We start from the raw sequence: 22,941 nt of genomic DNA, 5'->3' as shown, positions 1-22,941 counted from the left end.
TCTGTGGAAAACTTAGTGATCTACTTAACAAAATGTTTAATAAAAAATTCTATTAATACCAAATAAAATTTAAGAAGTAAAATAAAGCACCATTTTCTGAAAGTATTTCAAAACTGAAAAACATATATAAATGAGGTGAAAGTTTAGTATGTTAATAAACAATAAAATCTTATATTAATGTATTTAGACTATCATCAACAAATTTATATTACATATAGTACATATAATCTTTGCCTGTTTCTCAACTTAAAGTAAGTTTTTTCAATGACTTGCATATCCTACTTTGTATTATCTGGATACAGTAATATGTTTTCATAAATTATTGATTACATATAAAAACTACTTATGTACTCAATTATGTATATTAATTTTGCAATTTAGTCAATTGCTTTTAAACATAGTTCCTAGTAACTTTTCAGCTTCAGAACAACAAAGAAACTAACGACTTTTAAGCATATTCATACATAAGGCTATTGTAAAAAAAATTAAGAATTTATCAAACCACAAATGATAAATGTTAGAAGTTAACATGTCAAACAGAAGTCTGTGCATCTATGGGGTGCCTGGGTAGCTCAGTGGGTTAAAGCCTGCCTTCAGCTCAGGTCATAACCTCCTAGGATGGAGCCCCGCTGCTCAATCGGGCTCTCTGCTCAGCGGAGAGCCTGCTTCTCTCTCTCTGCCTGCCTCTCTGCCTACTTGCGATCTCTGTCAAATAAATAAAATCTTAAAAAAAAATTAAAAGAAGTTTGTACATCTAATTTTAAGATAAATCCTTGGCACATTAAAAATGAAAGTTTTTTTTTCAGATACAAAAATAATTATCCATACTATGTATGAGGTTGAACAGTAGTGTCCTTAGAATACATTTTTTTTTTAAAGATTTTATTTATTTATTTGACAGAGAGAGATCACAAGTAGATGGAGAGGCAGGCAGAGAGAGAGAGAGAGAGGGAAGCAGGCTCCCTGCTGAGCAGAGAACCCGATGCGGGCCTCGATCCCAGGACCCTGAGATCATGACCTGAGCCGAAGGCAGCGGCTTAACCCACTGAGCCACCCAGGCGCCCTTTAGAATACATTTTAAGACAATTTCTTTACTAATAATTGTATGCTCAGCTGTTTCATGTTAAAAGTTACTGGGAGAGCTCATTTCCTATCTTCTCCACTCTACTTAATATTTAAAAGCATCCCAATTCAATAACAACTGCTTTAAAAAAAAAAAAAAACAGGGGGCACCTGGGTGGCTCAGTGGGTTAAAGCCTGAGCCTTCAGCTCAGGTCATGACCCCAGAGTCCTGGGATCAAGCCCCACCTCATGCTCTGTGCTCAGCAGGGAGCCTGCTTTCTCCTCTCTCTCTGCCTGCCTCTCTGCCTACTTGTGATCTCTGTCAAATAAATAAATAAATAAAATCTTAAAAGAAACCAAACACCTCCAAAATCCCCAAAACTATAGATGTAAGGTGAGAAAAGTTTGTTCTAAGTTAAGAAAGAAACCAAAAAAAGTGTTAAAACTTAAAAGCTATGAGTTGACCCATAATGCCACCACAGCAGGGGATTAAAACTAGACACGTTTGGAAGAAACACTCAAGGTGAACCTCCAAGGCTTAAGCGACAACTTGTCACTTTTGTAAAAAGTACTGAATAGGGGCACCTGGGTGGCTCAGTGGATTAAGCCGCTGCCTTCGGCTCAGGTCATGATCTCAGTGTCCTGGGATCGAGCCCCGCGTCGGGCTCTTTGCTCAGCAGGGAGCCTGCTTCTCTCTCTCTCTCTCTCTCTCTCTCTCTGTCAGACTCTCTGCCTACTTGTGATCTCTCTCTCTGTCAAATAAATAAATAAAATCTTTAAAAAAAAAAAAAAGTACTGAATATATCTGAGGATTTCCTGGATACAAAAGTATCCTTACTGCTACATAACACCTGCAAAGGACAGAGGAATTACTACATTCCATATGGAGTTTTAAATTTTGCTGTCAGGAACTGCAGAGCTATATCTGATTATCAATTACAGAAATTTGTTATCCCTTGGAGTTAGCATATTTGCTTCCTAGTCTTGTGTTTTTAATGCCAATAATGGAATAACTATATTTTTCAAGTATTGTTGTTCTGGCCACAAAAATATACATGGCTGTATACATGGTATACATGGCAACTCAGGAAGTAAAATAGCAGTACCAAAAGTAAATCTGAACTTTTGTTATGTTTTCACAATTCTTCACTTCAACCCTTAGAGAAATTCAGTAAGTACAAATTCAGATTTCTGATTTTTACTTCTTTTTATGAAATGGATAACATGGACATACCTTATTAAGTTTTCCAAGTGCTGATATCAAATCTGCCCATTCACTGGAATATTCAAAATTCTTTAGTGCTTTGTCAATTGCAGCTACATAGTTTCTGTATTTAGAGTCACTCAGTAATTCTAGCTCTTCTGTGTTCATCCTCCCACAGCGTCCCACTAGAGACCAGTTCCAAAGTCATGTAAAATCATTACCTATAAAAAAGTTAGAAGAAACCAAAGTTACAAAGTAAAATATTAAAACAGGTTTGTATGGTCTTGCTACAAACTGGCCAACTTTAAAATAAATAAATAGGACTTCATAGAAATGAAGAACTTTTCCATTTCAAAGGCTATTATCAAGAAACTGAAAAGAGGAGAAGGCTTCTGGGGAAGATGGCAGAGTGGGAGGACTCTAAGATCACCTTGTTCCACAGATACAACTAGTTAACTAGATAACTAAATAACTAAATAACCAAAAAAATGACCTGAAGACTGGCAGTACAAACTCTCCACAGCTAAATGTAGAGAAGAGGCCATATCAAAGAAGGTAGTAAGGGCAGTGATAAGATTGAGAGCTAAATGGATCCATGGAGGGAGGAAGACCCCAGGCCGCCTGAGAGAGGAGAAAAACTGACCCATACCTGGGAGCCTGCATTGGGTCGATGAATCACCATAATATCTCGCTTTGAAAACCAGAGGGGCCAAATTTTGTAAGTTCTTATCAGCGGGGCTTAAAACCTGGTCCTTTAAAAATCAGGAGGCTTGTGAGAGAACAGTGAGGGAGAGAGAAAAGTGAGCCCCCAGCCTTAAAGAAACAGCAAACAAACAGTCCCAGTAAGATAGGGCATAGAAGCAGCAGTTTGTAAAAAGCCTGGGTATCTGGGAGGAAGATTTGCTTACTAATCTCAAAGCACGTGCTGGAGGGGCAGGGATCTTTGGGAGACTTTTCCAGGAAGAAAGGAGCTGGCAGGCATGGAGGTTAAACAACATGCTACTAAACAATGAATAGGACAACCAAGAAACCAAAGAAGAAATCAAAAATACATGGAGACAAATGAAAATGAAAACACAATGGTCCAAAGTCTTTGGAATGCAACCAAAGTAGGTGTAAGAGGGAAGTTTATAGCAAGAGGAAGTTATAAGAGGAAGTTTACAGGCCTACCTGCAGAAGAAAGAAAAATCTCAAACAACCTAACCTTACACCTAAAGGAGTTAGAAAAATAAGGGGCAACTGGGTGGCTCAGTCAGTTAAGCATCTAACTCGTGGTTTCAGCTTAGGTCGTATCTCAGGGTTGTGAGATGGAGCCCCGCATCAGGTTCAGCGCTTAGTGGGGAATCTCCTGAGATTCTCTCTCTCTCTTTCCCTGTCACTACCCCCCCCACTCCCCTGCTCACACGCTATAATAAACCTTTAAAAAAAAAAAAGGAATTAGAAAAAGAAGAACAAACAAAACCCAAACCAGTGGAAGGAAGAAAACAATGAAGATTAGAGCAAAAACAAGATTAAAACAAAATAAAATACAAAAACAAAAACCCCAATAGATCTGGTAAATGAAACCAAGAGTTGATTCTTTGAAAAGATCAACAACTGACAAACCAAAAATGGTGGGGGGGGCACAAAATCTGAAATGAAAGAAAAGAAGAAAGAACACTACAGAACTACGAGGGGTTATAGGAAAATACTATGAAGAACTTATATGTCAACAAATGGGACAACCTAGAATCATATCACCTCCCAAAAACTGAATCAGGAAGAAAAATTTGAATAGACCAATTACTAATAATGAAACTGAATCAGCAATCAAAAAACTCCCAACAAATAAATGTCTAGAACAGACAGCTTTACAAGTGATTTCTACCAAACATTTAAAGAAGAGGTAATACCTATTCTCAAACTATTCCAAAAAATTAGAAGAGTAAGGAAAGCTTCCAATTCATTCTATGAGGCCAGCATTACCCTGATGCTAAAACCAGATAAAGACACTACAAGAAAGAGAATTATATAGGTCAGTATCTCTGATGAACTTAGATGCAAAAATTATCAACAAAATATTAACAAACTGAATCCAACAATACATTAAAGAAGTCATTCACTATGATCAAGTGGGATTTATTTCAGGGCTGCAATGCTGGTTCAATATTTGCAAATCAGTCACTACATAAATCACATTAAGGAGAGAAAGGATAAACACCATATGGCCATCACATTGGATGCAAAAATTATCAACAAAATATTAACAAACTGAATCCAATAATACATTAAAGAAGTCATTCACCATGATGAAGTGGGATTTACTTCAGGGCTGCAATGCTGGTTCAATATTTGCAAATCAATCACTACATAAATCACATTAAGGAGAGAAAGGATAAACATGATGTGGTCATCACAATAGAAGCAGAAAAAGCAGCTGACAAAGGATAACATCTATTCATGACAAAAACTCTCAGTAAATAGGTTCAGAGAGAACATACCTCAACAAAATAAAGGCCATATGTGAAAAACCCACAGCTAACATCATACTCAATGGTGAAAAGGTGAAAGCTTTCCTCTAAGATCTGTCCTCTAAGATATTTCCTCTAAGATCAAGAACAAGATAAGGATTCACTATCAATATCAAGAACAAGATAAGAGTGAACAAGAGTCACTCTTACCACGTTTATTCAACATAGCATTGGGAAATCCTAGCTGCAGCAGACAAGAAAAAGAAACAAAAGGCATCCAAACTGGTAAGTAAGAAGTAAAATTGTTGTATTTGCAGATGACATGATACTATATATAAAAAACCCTAAGGACTCTATTAAAAAAAATATTAGAACTGATGGATGAAATTTGTAAAGTCACAGAATATATAATTAATTAAGGAAATTTGTGTATTTCTCTATACTAATGAGGTAGCAGAAAGACAAATTAAGGAAACAATCTCATTTCTAATTATACCAAAAAAGAACAAAATACACAGAAATAAACTTAACCAAGGAAGTAAAAGACCTGTACTCTGAAAACTATACACTGATGAAAGAAACTGAAGACGACACAAACAAGTGGAAAAATATTCCATGTTCACAGAGTGGGAGAACCAATATTATTAAAATATCCATACTCTCCAAAGCAATCTAGATTTAAAGATTTAATGCAAATTCCTATCAAAATACCAACAGCATTTGTCACAGAATTAGAAAAATAGTCCTATATAAGGAACCACAAAGGACCCCTAATAGCCAAAGCAACCTTGAAAATGAACAAAGCTGGAAGTTATCACAATCCCAGATTTCAAGATATATCACAAAATTGTAGTGGACAAAACAATATGGTAATGGCACAAAAACAGACACATAAATCAACAGAACAGAATACAGAGCTCAAGTAAACCCATACTTATACAGTCAATTATTTTATAACAAAGGAGGCAAGAATATATATGGAGAAAAGACAGTCTCTTTAACAAATAGTGCTAGAAAAACTAGATAGCAACATGCACACAGAAGAATCAAACTGGACCACTTTCTTACAGCATACCCAAAAAGAAACTCAAAAGGGAATAAAGACCTAAATATGAGACCTGAAACCATGAAACTCCCAGAAGAAAACAAAAGCAGTAATTTGACATTGGCCACAGTAACATTTTTCTCCATATGTCTCCTCTGGCAAGGAAAACAAAAGCAAAATTAAACTATTGGTACTATACCAGAATAAAAAGCTTTGTTCAGTGAAAGAAACTATCAACAAAACAAACAGGTAACCTTCTGAAAAGAAAATATTTGTAAATGTTATATCCAATAAAGAGCTCATTTTCATAAAAATACATTATATGCTTATTTTAAAAAATAAAAAAATTAAAAAAATTTTGGCAACAAAAAAAAAAGAAAAAAAGAGGTCATTTTCAAAACATATAAAGAACTTATATAACTCAACACCAAAAGAATCTGATTTAAAAATGGCAGAGGACTTGAACAGACATTTTCCAAAGAAGACATACCGATGGCCAAGAGACCCATGAAAAGATTTTCACACCAATAATCATCAGGGAAATGAAAGATAAACTACAATGAGATATCACCTTATACCTGCCAGACGGCTAAAATAAAAAAGACAAAAAAATTACAAGTGTTAAAGATGTGGAGAAAAAGGAACCTCCATGCACTCAATAGGAATGCAAACTGGTGTAACCACTGTGGAAGACAGTATGGAGGGTCCTCAAATAATTAAAAATGGAATTACTATATGTTCCACCAATGGGAATTCACCCAAAGAAAATGAAAACACTAACTTGAAAAGATACATACACTCCTATGTTTATTGCAGCATTATTTATAATAGCCAAGACCTAGAAGTAACCCAAGTGTCCACTGATAGATGAATGAATAAAGAAGATGTGATATGTATCCATAATGGAATATTACTCAGTCATTAAAAAAAAATGAAATAGTGCCATTTGCAACAACATGGATGGACCTAGAGGGTATGACGCTGAGTTAAAAAAAAAAGGTCAGACAGAGAAAGGGAGAAAGACAAATACCATGATTTTATTCAAATGTGGAATTTAAGAAACAAATGGACAAAGAGGAAAAGAGATTAAAAAACCCCAAGATCTTAAATACAAATAACAAAATGGTGATTACAAGAGGGGAGATCTTTTGGGGTATGTGGGAAATAAAGAAAGGGAATTGAGACTACATGTATCTTGAAGAGCAATGAGTAATATACAGAACTATTGATTATATTGTACACTTGAAACTAAGACTGTATGTTAATTATACTTCAATACATAAAACTGATTGTAAGGATGGTCACACAACTCTGTACTAAAAACTACTAAATTACACACTTTAAATAGGAGAATTGTGTGGTAGGTGATTGTATGGTTAGGTGAATTAATCTTGGTGAAGTTATGTGTGTATATCCTACATACTTTTTTCCCCCTATATAATGGGTCTTAGGGAATCTGTGAATTACCTCAAATTACATGCAAAATTTACCTCTTACATTTTATTGGGGAGATAGTCTACTACTTTTACAAAAATCTCAAAAATGGTTCTTAACAAAACCCTCTAAAAGGTTAAGAGTCACTACTCTAGAGATTACAAGCTATATTGCTAATACATGTTTGCACTGGAAAAAAAAAAAAGGTAAAAATCTATCAATTTATTAAATCAAAATTTTCTTGGTTAAGGCTGTGACAAAAAGAATGATACAAACTTCTCAATACTCTATCTCAATTCTTTTATCCATAAAAATAAAAACAGACAAATCCCCACATCCCATTTTTAGAGAGATTATCTTCAATGAAGAGTCACTTGACTTTTATTCACCTCAATATACCATGGGCCAAGCCCTCTGTCTGGGTGCTGAATAAAGAGAATACTTCTGCCCTTGTGATACTTTCATTCCAAATTGGGAGGGGTAGGCCCTTAAAATAATGCAAAATTTATGCGGGGGAAAAAACCTGTATTTTATTGTTATATTTTCCTACCCTGGATTCTCAAAGGAACAAAATAAAGCAGTATTTTGAAGTACTGTGAGAAACCCAAGACGAATAGGAACTTAAATGATAAATGAACCAAAACTCATCTTAATTACCTTCCCTTTCAACATTGATTTGTTTCATAAAGAACTAGCTATGCAATTCCCCTATTATGGAAGAAGTCTTTGAAAGCAGGAACTATATTTCATACATATTTGTATGTGGCACAGCATGTAACTTAAAATAGTCAAGCTCAAGCTGGATGCACACACGGTGTTGTAAGTATAATAGTTAAGACTGGGAGTGAGATAAAAATCCTGCAAGCTGTTTTATCATTAATCTTTATATTCTAAAATTTTTTACAATTCAATTTAACCATAAGTACAAACAGACATAGCAACATATGCTTCCAAATACAAAAGACAATCTTCGTTTTAAAATCTATTTTGTCTAATATAAGTATTGTTACACTGAATTTTTTCACTTCCATTTGCAGTTTTTTCCATCCCTTCAGTTTTAGTCTGAATGTGTCTTAGGTCTGATGTCTTTTCTAAGCAGCATAGAGATGGGTCTTGTTTTTAATCCATTCTGTCACCCTAGGTCTTTTTATTGTAGCCATTTAGTGTATTTACATTTAAGTTAATTATTGATAGGCATGTACTTATTGCCATTTTGTTAATTGCTTTTTGATTGTTTTTGTAGTTTTTCCCCCTTCCTTTCTTCATCTCTTGCTTTCTTCCCTTGTGCATTTTTTTTTTTTGAAGATTTTTATTTATTTGACAGAGAGCAATACAGGAAAGAGGGAACACAAGTAGGGGGAGTGGGAGAGGAAGAAGCAGGCTTCCCGTTGAGCAGGGAGACTGATGCTGGGCTCGATCCCAGGACCCTGGGATCATGACCTGAGCTAAAGGCAGACGCTTAACAACTGAGCCACCCAGGCGCCCCATTCCCTTGTGGTTTGATGGCTTGCTTTAGTGCTATGCTTGGATTCCTTTATCTTTTTTGTGTGTTTATCTACTGTAGGTTTTTGATTTGTGGTTAACACTAGGTTTATACAGAACATCTTACGTATATAGCAGTCTACATTAAGTCTATGGTTGCTTAAGTTTGAACACATTCTAAAAGCACTAAATTTCTATACCCCCTCCCTATTTTACGTATATAATGTCATATTTTATGCCTTTTCATTCTGTGTATTCCTTGGCTATTTTTTTCTAGATATAACTGATTGTATTACTTTTGTGTTTTCACCTCCATAATTGGCTTTACAAGTGATTACTACCTTTACCACATGTTTGCTTTTACCTGTGGAATTTTTCTTATTTTCTTCTATTTCTGGCCTTTTCTTTCCAGTTAAAGAATTCCCTTTAACATTTCTTGTAAGACTGGGTTAGTGGTGATGAACTCCTTTATCTTTTGTCTGGGAAACTATCTTTCCTTCTATCCTGAATGATATAACCTTACTGAGTAGAGCATTCTTGGTTGTAAGTTTTTCCCTTTCAGCACTTAGTATCATGCCACTCTCTTACAGCCTCCAAAGTTTCTGCTGAAGAATCAGCTGATAGCCTTATGGGGTTCCCCTTGTTTGTAACTGCTTTTTCTTGCTCCTTTTAAAATTTTCTCTTTATCGTTACTTTCTGCCATTTTATTTTATTATTTTCTTTTTTTTTAAATTTTTTATTAATTTTTTTATAAACATATAATATATTTTTATCCCCAGGGGTACAGGTCTGTGAATCACCAGGTTTACACACTTCACAGCACTCACCATAGCACATACCCTCCCCAGTGTCCATAATCCCACCCCCCTCCCTATTATTTTCTTTTTTAAAAAGATTTTATTTATTTATTTGTCAGAGAGACAGGCACAGCGAGAGAAGGAACACAAGCAGGGGGAGGGAGAGAGGGAGAAACAGACTTCCTGCGGAGCCAGCAGCCTGATGTGGGGCTTGATCCCAGGACACTGGGACCATGACCTGAGCTGAAGGCAGACGCTTAACAACTGAGCCACCCAGGCACCCCAACTTTCTGCCATTTTAAATTTTTATGTGTTTTGTTGTGGACGTCCTTAAGTTAATCTTGTTAGGGGCTCTCTGTGTTCCCTGGACCCGGATGTCTGTTTCTTTCCTCAAATTAGGGGAGTTTTTAGCTATTAATTCTTCCAATAAATTTTTTGCCTCCTTCTCTCTCTCTCTTAATAAATAAAGCAAATATTAGCAGACATAAAAGGAGAAATTGACAGCAATATAATAATAGTAGGGTATTTTTTTTTAAAGATTTTATTTATTTATTTGACAGAGATCACAAGTAGGCGGAGAGAAAGGCAGAGAGAGAGGGGGAAGCAGACTCCCTGCCGAGCAGAGAGCCCAATGTGGGGGCTCGATCCCAGGACCCTGGGATCATGACCTGAGCCGAAGGCAGAGGCTTTAACCTGCTGAGCCACCCAGGCGCCCCAATAGTAGGGAATTTTAACACCTTCCTTATACGAATGGACAAATCAGCCAGAGAGCAAAGCAACAATGGCTTTGAATGACACATTAGACCAGATGGACCTAACATATACAGGATATTCCATTCCAATAGAGCAGAATACATACTCTTTTTAAGTGCATATGGAACATTTTCCAGGATATATCACACGTTAGGCCACAAAACAAGTCTCAATAAGTTTAAGAAGACTGAAATCATATCAAGCATTTTTTCTGCCCACAATGGTATGAAACTAGAAATCAGTTACAGGAAAAGTCTTGAAAGAACACAAAGACATGGACACTAAACAACATGCTACTAAACAATGATTGGGTCAACCAAGAAATCAAAGAGAAAATTAAAAAATACATGGAGACAAATGAAAATGAAAACACAATGGTCCAACATCTTTGGGATGCAGCATAAGAAAGCAGTTCTAAGATGGAAGGGTATGGTAACACAGGCCTACAACAAAAACACAAGAGGGGTGACTGGCTGGCTCAGTCAGTGGAGTGTGTGACTCTTGACCTTGGGGTTTTGAGTTTGAGCCCCACATTGAGTATGGAGATTATTTTCAAAAAATAAAATCTTGGGGCACGTGGGTGGCTCACTGGGTTAAAGCCTCTGCCTTCAGCTCAGGTCACGATCCCAGGGTCCTGGGATTGAGCCCCGCATCGGGCTCTCTGCTCAGTGAGGGGCCTGCTCCCCCTCCTTCACTCACTGCCTGCCTCTCTGCCTACTTGTGACCTGGTTGTCAAATAAATAAATAAAAATCTAAAAATAAAATAAGATCTTAAAAAAACAAAAAAGAAAAATCTCAAATAAACAACCTAACCTTACACCTAGAAGAGCTAGAAAAAGAACAAAGCCCTAAGGTAGTAGAAACCAAAAAAGACATACAGATGGCCAACAGACAAATGAAAAGATGCTCATTATCAAAATCACCAGGGCAATGCAAAACAAAACCGCAATGAGGTATCATTTTACTGTCAGAATGGCTAAAATTAAAAAAAAAAAATACAAGAAATAACAAGTGTTAGTGAGAGTGTGGAGAAAAGGAACCTTCATGCACCGTTAATAAGAAAGTAATTGGTGCAGTAGAAAACAATATGGAGGCTCCTCAAAAAACTAAAAATATAAATACCATATGATCCAGTAACTCCACTACTGGAATTTACACAAAGAAAATAAAAACACTAATTTGAAAAGATATATATGCTTCTGGTTTATTGCAACATTATTTATAATAGCCAAGATATGAAAGTAACACAAGTGTTATGGATAGATGAATAAAGAAGATATGGTACACCAACACACACACACACACACACACACACACACTAAGGAATATTTCTCAGCCATAAAAAAGAATCAGACCTTGCTATTTGTGACAACATGGATGAGCCTGGATGCTAATTGAAATAAGTCAGAGAAAGACAAACACCATATAATTCCATTTATATGTTGCATCTAAAACATTAATAAATGAACAGGCAAACAAATAAACCAAACTCTTAAATAGAGAACAAACTGATTATTGCCAGAGGGGAGGAAGGCGGGCATGTAGGTGAAACAGATAAAGGGGATTAAGAGACACAAACTTCCAGTTATAAAATAAATCACAAAGATGAAAAATACAGCTAAGGAAGTATAGTCAATAATACTATACAATAACTAATACAATAACAATGTTGTATGGCAAACCCTGAGTAATGTATAGAATTGCTGAATCAACAGTTGTACCTGAAAGTAATATAATGTTGTCAATTAAATTTCAATAAAAATAAAGGCATAGGCCAACATAAATTAAAGATCATTGTAAAGGCAAGCTAGAGGACCAAAAAGCTCTTTGTATTTCCCTTTACTGATTTTTACTTTATAAAAGAAAAATAGGGGTGCTTGACTGACTCAGTTGGTAGAGCACGTGGCTCTTAATCTTGTTAGTTCAAGCCCCACATTGGGAAATTAAAAAAATAAAAGGAACATAATTATTAAAAAATGCATTAAATAAAATGCAAACAATTGAAAATAAGCACGTGGATATATCTGCCAAATAACAATGTTGATTAACATGATTATCTACTTGTTAATGCATATTTTTTAAATAGGTATGATCATAGAGCATATATGTCTTGGCAGTCTATATTTTTCAGTTTCCCCATTAGTTCTTATGTAATCATAATTCTTAGTGGTTTCATTAAGTGGATATATTATACTTAAACTCTTCAAAGAAACACACTGACATACTGAACAATTAAAGCCATAACTTTGATAAATGATAAAATAGCTAAATATTAACACGTAGTGACATATAAAAAATGAAGGTTAGAATGAACAAGAACTAAATCATTTCTGGGTTTTCTTCTGGGAAATCATACAAGAAAGAACCGTGAAACCAAATTAAGTTCAGGGCAAAAAAGTCAACTTGACTGGATTATCTGAAAGCATAAAAAAAGTAGTATAAAATAACTAAATTCTAATCAAGAAACCTAGGAATAGTGGTAGAGAAAGCACATATATTTTTACTGACAAGGACTTGTTTCCTTAGCAATAGTTCCAGTATAAGATAAACAAATCATTTTCGAGATAAGATATATAGTATTTGTGCATGGGGAAAATAAACCTAAAAATCAATTTAATAGTAATTCCTATAAATGAAAGTATATTAATTATAATCAGAGTAATAATATAATATAATATAAATAATATAATAATATAATATAATAAAATAATAATATAATATAATTACCTCAACTGATATATTCTTCAGACACACTTTTTAAATTTGATATAAAAAAGCTAACCAATAATGACAGCTAAGTTTGTGGGGTTTAGAACTCTTTCATGTATTTGCAGCTAAAAAAGTTGATTCAGATAAGAAATTCGATTTTTTTTCTTACTTAGCTAAAAATTATCTAAATATTTAAATGTAACTAAAAAGAATTCATGTAGTATAGACATGTATAACAATCAGGTAGAATATTAAAAGCAAAAATCTTAAGCAAACAGATGAAAAATGAGAAAGGATATTTTGCAGAAATTTCATCAGCAGAAAGCTATGTATGGTACTTTCTTTTGGGTAAAAAGATGGTCACATCCTGGGACTAGAAGTAGGCTACACTTCCTCAATGACTGTTAATAAAAATAAAATGACTCATTACATATCAGAAGTCTAGGGACGTATTACTTTTGAATTTTTCATCCAACATATAATAAATGCAAATTCCAGCTCTCAGGTATTTTTTTCATCTTTTATTTTAAAGTGGCTCAGGTCAATACTTCTCAAAGTGTGGTGAGGAATCAGTTTTCCCCCAATCCATTGCTTACTGATATAAATATAAATCATGTACACAGTTGTAGGAATATCAAATTGCTATAAATATGCCAGACACTGGGTTGCTCAGTCAGTTGAGCATCCCACTTTTGATTTGGACTCAGTTCATCGTCTCAGGGTCCTGAGATTGAGCCTTGTGTTGGCTCTGAGCGCCAGGGTCTGCTTGAGTTTCTCTCCCTCTGCCCCTCCCCAATTTGTACTTAAGCTCGCTCTCTCTCAAATAAATAAATCTTAAAAAAAATGTCTAATGCTTACTTCCATCTGTATTTATCTCATGTTTCCTTAACTAAGATTTTGCAAATGGCCTACAAACCACACTTTGAGCACCATTGGCTTAGACCACAATGCAAATAAAGCATTTCCCAAACTGGATCAAGGAACTTCGGACACTGCCTCTTCTTCAGAAATGGGTAGCAAAAATAGGTGGCAAAAAATGCACATGTTCAATAACAAAACGGTGTTTTGTAGAACCCCTTAACCCACAAAAAGAAGGTGGGGGGGCAGGGTCTCAAAGCACAGGACTTAAAGTCAAGACAGCTGGGAATCCAAATCTTAGTTTTAACACTTAGCTGTCCGACCTTGGGTTAAGAGGTCAAAGTGCAGTTTCTTCACCTATAAAACAAGATGATAACACCTAGCTCAATGGTTGTCAAAATTAAATAAAGAACGTATTAAACCTATCAGAGCGCCTAGCACATAGAAAATGTTCTAAAAAATTACTGCCATCCTTAGCCCCAATAAAAACAAAACAGTACCAGGAAGCAAGTATGCTAATTTTAAGGACTAATAAACTGTAATTAAGAACGAGATATCACTTTGAAATTAGTAAAGGTAGTAAAATGGAAAACCAAAGACTCTCACTAAATTATATCCAATTGTCTCATGAATTCAAATTAAAGTTCATCATTACCAAATGTGTGGTTTTTTTTTTTTTTACTATTAACCTATATATACTAATACTTATTGAGTTCTAATGTATACACCCATAAAACCATCACAATAATCAAGATTCCTCACCAGAGTTGATATAAAACGTTTGCATCACTATAAACAAGAAACCAAGCAATTCTACCACCTCTTATCAAATGAGCTTTTTTGTTTGTTTGAAGTTAAAACAAAACAAAACAAAAAACCCAAAACCTACTTTCTGGTAGATACAATACTAATATAACTAGAAAGCTTGAAAATGTAAATAAAAATCAATAAATAGAAAGAAAAATTGTGACTCGTTTTTTCTTAAAGTGATGCAGGTAAAGTCAAAATGGCATTTATAATTTTTCCTTCAGTATGCAATTGTTAAATCCCTATATTATATATCCCTGAAACTAATATAACACTGTAACAAAAAAGTTATCCTTGTTAAAAAATTTTTTTTCCGGAGCTGTTAATAAGCAGGTTTTTTTTTTACTTAACCCATAATCATATCCCATGATAATTTAGCTGTTCTTTCAAACTTATAACTCACATAAATTGGACCTAGCATGATAATAAAATAAAGCATGATTTAGTGTAGTGTTTGTCTCATTCAAATATAAAAATGAAACAAAGTAGCTATTTAAAAAAGGTGTAGATGTCTCTAGGCAAATTAGGCCCTATGAAAATTATGAGGGTATTCATATTATGCAGGGTGAAAAGACAAAATTTAAGAAAGAAAACATTTCAACAGACCACCTGAATTTTTAAAAAATTTGTTTAAATGGTTATAAAAAATGAGTAGACCTAATTTCAGAAAATAACCACACAAAGATATTTTGGCTGATTTGCTTATTACTTACCAGCTGAGCTCCTTGATTCCCCCTCTCTTTTGCCAATGAAAAGTCAGGGGAGGGCCCAAGAGACAAAGGACTATTCAGTATTAGCCAATTCTACAGACCGATGTATCTGGGGACTTTCCAAGAGTTTTATCACATTCCAAGTACGGAAATAAATAAATAAAGTACCATGCAGTTCAGGGGGAAAGAAATTATTTGTTGATTATGAATAAAAAAAATTCTTTAGGGTGGCTCAGTTGGTTAAGCAGCTGCCTTCGGCTCAGGTCATGATCCCAGCGTCCTGGGATCGAGTCCCACATTGGGCTCCTTGCTCAGCAGGGAGCCTGCTTCTCCCTCTGCCTCTGCCTGCCACTCTGTCTGCCTGTGCTCACTCTCTCTCCCTCTCTCTCTGACAAATTAAATAAATAAAATCTTAAAAAAAAAAATTCTTTAAAAAATGCTATATTCCAGGGGCGCCTGGGTGGCTCAGTGGGTTAAGCCGCTGCCTTCGGCTCAGGTCATGGTCTCAGAGTCCTGGGATCGAGTCCCGCATCGGGCTCTCTGCTCAGCGGGGAGCCTGCTTCCCTCTCCCTCTCTCTCTGCCTGCCTCTCCGTCTACTTGTGATCTCTCTCTGTCAAATAAATAAATAAAATCTTTAAAAAAAAATGCTATATTCCAAACTTATTTGACTAAAATAAATTATTCAGTAACTGTTTCATTTAACAAATGAATGTAACATTAATAAATCTATTTGATTTTGATCAAGAGTTCTGGGTTTCAAATATTGACACAGTAATAATCCTTAGCAAATAATTTATTCAATCAATTTATAAATCCAGTTACTCCAGAAAAGTAGAAACTTCCTGGGAGGGCTAACAACAACGGATAAAAGAAAACACCTACCAGGTATTTCACAAATAGGTTAAGGTACCGACTAGAATCCTGTTCTAGGTACAGATGTTCTGTACTTCCCCTCATCTGACCCAATCTCAAACCTTCAAAACGGTATAAAACTAAAATGGTATAAAAACTAAGAAACTCCAAATATGTGATCAACAGATCTTCAGCTTTTCTCTGCACATCCGGCTACCTTCTTATCCTAACTACCTTCCCAGGATAAGACCTCTGATGCAGCAGAGATAGCAACATCTTAGCTAACCTTATGCTGCGGCTTATGACATGCCGGGGACTATTTCAATGCTTGCATTATTTTAATCAATTTAATCCTATTTGAGCCTATGAAGTATGCATTATTATTGCCCACATTTACAGATATAGAGACTGAGGTATAGAAGTATTATGTGATACATTTAATAAACAGCAGAGCCAGGAACAGAAACAATCTGGCTTTAGAGTTCTCTTTGAGTAGCAGAGAGAGACAGAGAGAGAGAGAGAAGAGAGAGAGAGAATATCTCAAGCTGACTCCCTGCTAAATGCGGAGCCTGAGATCATGACCTAAGCCAAAAACTGAGAGTCAAAGTCAATCAACTGAGCCACCCAGGCACCCTTGGAGTTTTCTCAACCATTACTCTTTGGTCTCATGGAGGATTCTTCATTTTTATACCCATCCTAGACAGTGAGGTGTCTTACTCTCTCGATAACATACCTGGCAAAATCCCAATCTGAGTTGAACTTGATTACCTGCCTTTTTTTTTTTTTTAAAGATTTTATTTATTTATTTGACAGAAATCACAAGTAAGCAGAGAGAGGGAGATGCAGGCTCCCTGCTGAGCAGAGAGCCTGATGTGGGGCTCGATCCCAGGACCTTGAGATTACAACCTGAGCCGAAGGCAGAGGCTTAACCCTCTGAGCCACCCAGGCACCCCGATTATCTGCTTTTTCCATGCCTGAACCCAAGCAACTGAACATTGCTGGAGAAAAAGCATACACGCATAGGCTGGCTGACTGCATTTTGAATTGAGAAGCAAACCTCAAATAGGCATTCAACGCTGTTCTAATCCACTGTTTCCTTAGTGAATGTACTTGCCTCACACAAGTATACCATACCTTGTCTTCTTTTCAAAACTCTAATACCACATCCCTCCAGTGTTGCTAAAGACCAAACTTCAAATTTAATTAAGAAAACAGAAGCAGGGGCGCCTGGGTGGCTCAGTGGGTTAAAGCCTCTGCCTTCGGCTCAGGTCATGGTCCCAGGGTCCTGGGATCTAGCCCCACATCAGACTCTCTGCTCAGCAGGGAGCCTGCTTCCTCCTCTCTCTCTGCCTGCCTCTCTGCCTACTTGTGATCTCCGTCTGTTAAATAAATAAATAAAATCTTAAAAAAAAAAAAAGAAAAAAAGAAAAAAAAAAACAGAAGCAAATCCCATGACCCAGCAATTGCACTACTAGGTATTTACCCCAAAGATAGAAATGTAGTGATCCGAAGGGGCAAGTACACCCCAATGTTTATAGAAGCAATATCCACAATAGTCAAACTATGGAAAGAGCCCAAATGCCCATTGACAGATGAATGGATAAAGAATATGTGGCATATACACAACAGAATACTACTCAGCCTTCAAAAAAATAAAATCTTACATTTGAAATGATGTGGATGGAACTGGAGGGTATTACAATAAGCGAAATAAGTCAATTAGAGAAAGACAATTATCACATAATCTTACTCATATGTGGAATTTAAGAAACAAAACAGAGGATCATAGGGAAAGGAAGGGAAAAACAAAACAAGACAAAATCAGAAAGGGAGACAAATCAGAAGCGACTTTAATCACAGGAAACAAACAGGGTTGCTGGAGGGGAGGGGGTTAGGAAGAAGATGTAACTGGGTAACGGACATTAAGGAGGGCATGTAACGTAATGAGCACTGGGTGATTAAGACTGATGAATTACTGAACTCTACCTCTGAAACTAAATATGTTTCTAACTATATGTTAATTAATTGAATTTAAATAAAAAAATTTTTAGCACAAGAATTCAGTAAGATATTCAACCATTAAAAATAACTGAAGATCATGCAAGAACAAGAACAAAAAAGAAAACAGAAGCAAAAGGAATGCTTATATTCCCTCTAACAATCTGTAAACCTGTCTCCACTTACCCAAATTCCTTACCTTCTTCCCTGTTCCAAAGAACAATGGACTCTCCTCAGTCAAAGACCTACCCTTTTGCTCTTTTTGGATTCCATCTCCCCTTGCTTTCTCAAGGATTTTCCTCAAGTGCCTTAATGGTTTACTCTTCAGTAAGTTTCTCTTCCTGTGCAGGATCATTCTCCATTAGCCTACAGACAAACTCCTGGGATCTCCCATGGTGAGAAACTAAAATTTATAGCTTCCTCCTGACTCTCACAGACTTTCTGGATACCAACCCATTTTTCTGTTCTCTTTCATTACAAAACCTTCTGAAGGATTTTTCTATACTGTTTCATTTCCTCATCTCCTCTTCACTCTTTAGTCCACTCAAAAATGCCTATGACACTCTCCCTCCAAGGAAACCACCCAAATAAGGGTCACCAGTAAACTGCATTAGCCAAAGCCAATGGTCATTTCTTCAGCCCCTCATGTTAATCAGCTTCTCAGGAATATTCAGTACTTGGTTCTTGGCCTCCGAGACTCTTTATTCTCAAGGTACGTTTTGACTTCTTTAGCAAGTCTTTTTTAGTCTATGTCAGCTCCTCTTCTCTATTCAAATTTTATTTATTATTTTGTAAATGCTGAAGACTTCAAGACTCAATCAGGAACTCTCACCTCTTCTCCGGAGTTATCTCTTCTACTCCTATAGCTTCAAATAGCATTTGTTAAGAATATATGCTAAATGCCTCCACCACCACTTTTCTATTATTCTGCTTAGAGTCTACTACACTATACCACCAAATCCTGTTTCTACTCTTAAGCCCTTATAATCCATTCTCCAGAGAAGTCAGAGATCTTTTAAAATCATATTATGTCATTATAAGAATATCTAAACCTAAATACACCAACATTTTTTTGTCTTTTTTTGCATTTTGTGTTTGCTATTCTCTGTACCCGAAGGCTCTTAGGTCAACGTGACAAATCCCTTATTATTCTCCAAGTAATATGAAACCCTAAGAAAAGTGATTTCTGAATAGTTGATGTCAAGTGGCCTAGGCCAAGCGCACAGTCTTAACATCTACTTTAGAATATCACATTATTTCCTTTCTAGCACATCAATCTGAAATTTCCTATTATTTGCATATTTCCAATCTACATTCCCTTAATGGAATGCAAATGCCATGAGGTCAGAAGCCAATGTCCAATAATGGACTGGTTCATTCTTCAATCAATGGACCCATAAAAGTGGGTGGTACACAGTAGGCCCTCAAATGTTTTTGAATAAATAAATCTGTCAGTGTGAACACAGCTCACAAACCATTTTGCTTTGTTTTTTTCTAAGAAAAACTCTGGAGAAAAGAGCAAAACTATACTCTATTTTTCAATCAGTATAGCCACACTTGACTTCAGTCCCTTTAAACAGACTTCGGTCCCTTTAAACAGACTATTCATGTGACTATTAAACACTTTAAACTGAAAGATTCTCCTAAGAATACCTATTTAAAAAATGGGCTTTGTCCAATTACATTTCAAAAAAACTAGCTCAGTTTTAGCATCTTTATATATGGAGGTGTCATTCTAGCCCCCTGAAAAAAGACATCTATTAAATGTGATATTCCCAGGGGTTAAAGCTTTTTAAAATTAATTAGATTCAAATCTATAGTTGGAGAAAATTCTGACAAAGAGTTTTAGTGCACTTCAGTTATATATTTATATTTTCACTTTTGATCTTGGTAAAAATTATAAAAATAAAACCTATGATTCAAAAAAAAAATCCCACAATTCTAAAAAGATGACAAAGAGCAAATTTTATTTACTTGGAAAAAAGATAGCAAAATTAGTTGATATATAAAAAATTATCCATCTCTTAGAAATACTCTGAATTCTATAAAAAGGATAACTAAAGCTTTCTTCTTGCTATAAACTCTTATTTTTGTGACATATAAGCATCATGAAGAAAAGTAATTTAGAAAATAGAACAGTGTAAGCACATATTACCACCAAAAATGATCCATGAATGGGTAGCAAAGAGTCTTTTGTAAGCTTCAAATGTTAATAGCTGTAATAATGAAACATATGCCCTTGAGTTAAAGGTAATATCCTGTCCCCCAAGCACAGCAGCCAAACAAACACTGCCCAAACATTATTCAAGATGATGATGATTACTAACAGCAGCTCATACTGACTTCGTGTAGCAGGCACCATGCTAAACCCTTTTACACAAATTATCTCATGTAATGTTCATTACAAATCCATGGGGCAAGTACATTCATGCAGCCTTGTACATATGAACATTCTGGTGTTTGAGGTTTCACACAGAGTTAAGAGGAGGAACCAGGAAGAACTCCGGCTGGTTAACACCTAGGCCTGGTCCATAATCACTGTCTTTGTCAACTATTTTTTTTAATCACAACTCTTAATTCTTCTGCCTGACATATCCCACCTCTCCTCTCTTACTCAATTTTTCAAACAAAACAAAACAAAACAAACAAACAAACAAAAAACCTGTTGCAGCTATAGAGGCTTTCTTAACTCTTTCAGTCCTAATTTTTTTAGACATTTTTCTTTCTCTTCTTATTCCACTTACTTTTTAAAAACACTATAATGGTGTAAGTACATACATTTCCGTCATTCCTTTTAGACCTTGGCTTAGGGACAAGGACCAAAGCTGAACTCTGAATACCACAAATCTATTATCACTGCTTAATACTGAAAGTGTATAGGTTAAAGCATAAGGTGAAATAACTATAAATTCTGATATAAAAGGGTTTTGCTTGGGTATCTGTAAAACAGTGATCCTATTCAATAAATGACCAGGTGGAAGGGGCAGAACCTAAATAGTTGGAACTGATGACTCAATTACATATTCTGATTTAGTCATATCATATTTGTATCAACCCACAGAAAGAAGTAGTTGTGTGAATAATCTAAAACTGAGAATGTCAAACAACTAAATTTTGGCTTTGGGATTTATAATGCTTTTTCAAACATATCTTTTTAATGTTTGGTATTTGTCAATATTAAAATCCACTTGATTTCCCTTTATACACACTGATTGAATTTGGTGGTGGGAAATGAAACTTACTTTTTAGGTGGCCAGGGTAAGTCAGCCTGAGAGTGTCAGCATAATATACTTAAAGAAAATCTAAATTATTTAGATTGGCCATACTCTGGTCTTGTTGTTAATTAAAAAGAAAAAACACTGCTTGCTTCTTAATAAACAGAAGGTGAAATGTGAGATAATGCTAAGTAACAATGAGTGTGTGACTATATAGAATGATTAAAAAGATGTGAAACATGAGATGAAGTACAACACTAATATTAGCTATCCTACCAAGTACTTCCTCCAGTTTATTTAAAACATCCCTTCTCAGAAAGTATCCTTCTCAAAATAAATACGCTCATTAATAGCTGAGTGTTATTCTTCATTTAACAATGACAAATAATTTATTTTTTTTAAAGATTTTATTTATTTATTTGACAGAGAGAGAGATCACAAGTAGGCAGAACCGCAGGCAGAGAGAGAGGGACGTAGGCCCCCGCTTAGCAGAGAGCCAGATGTGGGCCACAATCCCAGGACCCTGAGATCATGACCTGAGCTGAAGGCAGAGGCTTAACCCACTGAGCCATGCAGGTGCCCCAATCTTTAAAGAAATATATTCTTAACTGAAACAAACTACTAGAAAAAATGTAAAAAAAAGCAAAAAAAAATTTTTTAGCACAATTAAGTTAAACCATATTAGCACCATATTAAGTTAAAATTAAAGTTTAGCACCATATTAAGTTAAATAATTATTTCCAAGAAAATAAAATTTAATCATTTTAAAAATAGTAGTAATGTTCTCAGCATTTTTAAAATAAATGACATACTATTAATCATAGTATTTAATTCAAAAATGGAAACTGGTTATTGCATGAACACAAAAAAATGCTATATTATATGTAACGAAGAGTCTTAAGTTTTTCTGTATTCCTCAGTGTGTTTTACTGCGTATCTGTAAACCAATTTTCTAGCCTGTGAAAAAAGAAGCAATTTTTCCCAAACAACAAAAAAATCCCATGCAGAGCTTTATTTTGTTTGTAAATTTTATTAAAACTGTTCCAAAAGTAAAATCATGAGGAAAACACACATACACAAAGATGCAAATTCAACTGCACCTATGCATCTAAAGAATAAGATCAAAATATTAGGAAGAAACTAACATTTTGGCTGAGCAATTTTACCTATAGGGAAATATAAAAAAGGATTCACAGTGGACACAAACTATGCATGTGTCTGCACATCGGTTTACTCAAAGTTGTAAAAGAACAGTGCTGGATAGTAAGTAGCACTGCAGGGCTTAAATCCCCTCTTGGGCAAAGGAAAGCAGCTGTAATTAATTTTGAAGATATCAAGACACTTCACAGAGAAAAATGGGAAACTACCTGTGGCAGGCCTGCCTCTGCCTTTACATCTCTTCCAATGTGCATTTCGAATCATGTTTTAAGGTTTAGATGAAAATAGAACAACAGTATTAATATCATGAAAAAAAACAAAAGAAGCTTGCTGAGGTGTTACCTAGCAAGAAAGAGAATTAACTGTAGATATTTTGGTAGATTCTGAAGCACCTAACAGAATCAGA

The 22,941-nt window shown here is 35.3% G+C and overlaps 1 protein-coding gene across 7 annotated transcripts in view; it reads right to left on the bottom strand.

The window, feature by feature from the left end:
• The window catches only part of DOP1A (DOP1 leucine zipper like protein A), a 109,377-nt gene that overhangs the window by 73,800 nt on the left and 12,636 nt on the right, over positions 1 to 22,941 (bottom strand). For all 7 annotated transcript variants that reach the window (XM_047731922.1, XM_047731927.1, XM_047731921.1 and 4 more), the window contains one exon: positions 2,297 to 2,487. In XM_047731922.1, the coding sequence (XP_047587878.1) occupies positions 2,297 to 2,434 (138 nt within the window). In that variant the 5' untranslated portion in view covers positions 2,435 to 2,487. The remainder of the gene's footprint in view (positions 1 to 2,296; positions 2,488 to 22,941) is intronic.

The sequence above is a fragment of the Lutra lutra genome, chromosome 6 (genome assembly GCF_902655055.1).
Source record: "Lutra lutra chromosome 6, mLutLut1.2, whole genome shotgun sequence".
NCBI lineage: Eukaryota > Metazoa > Chordata > Mammalia > Carnivora > Mustelidae > Lutra > Lutra lutra.
This window is presented reverse-complemented; position numbering and strand designations above follow the sequence as displayed.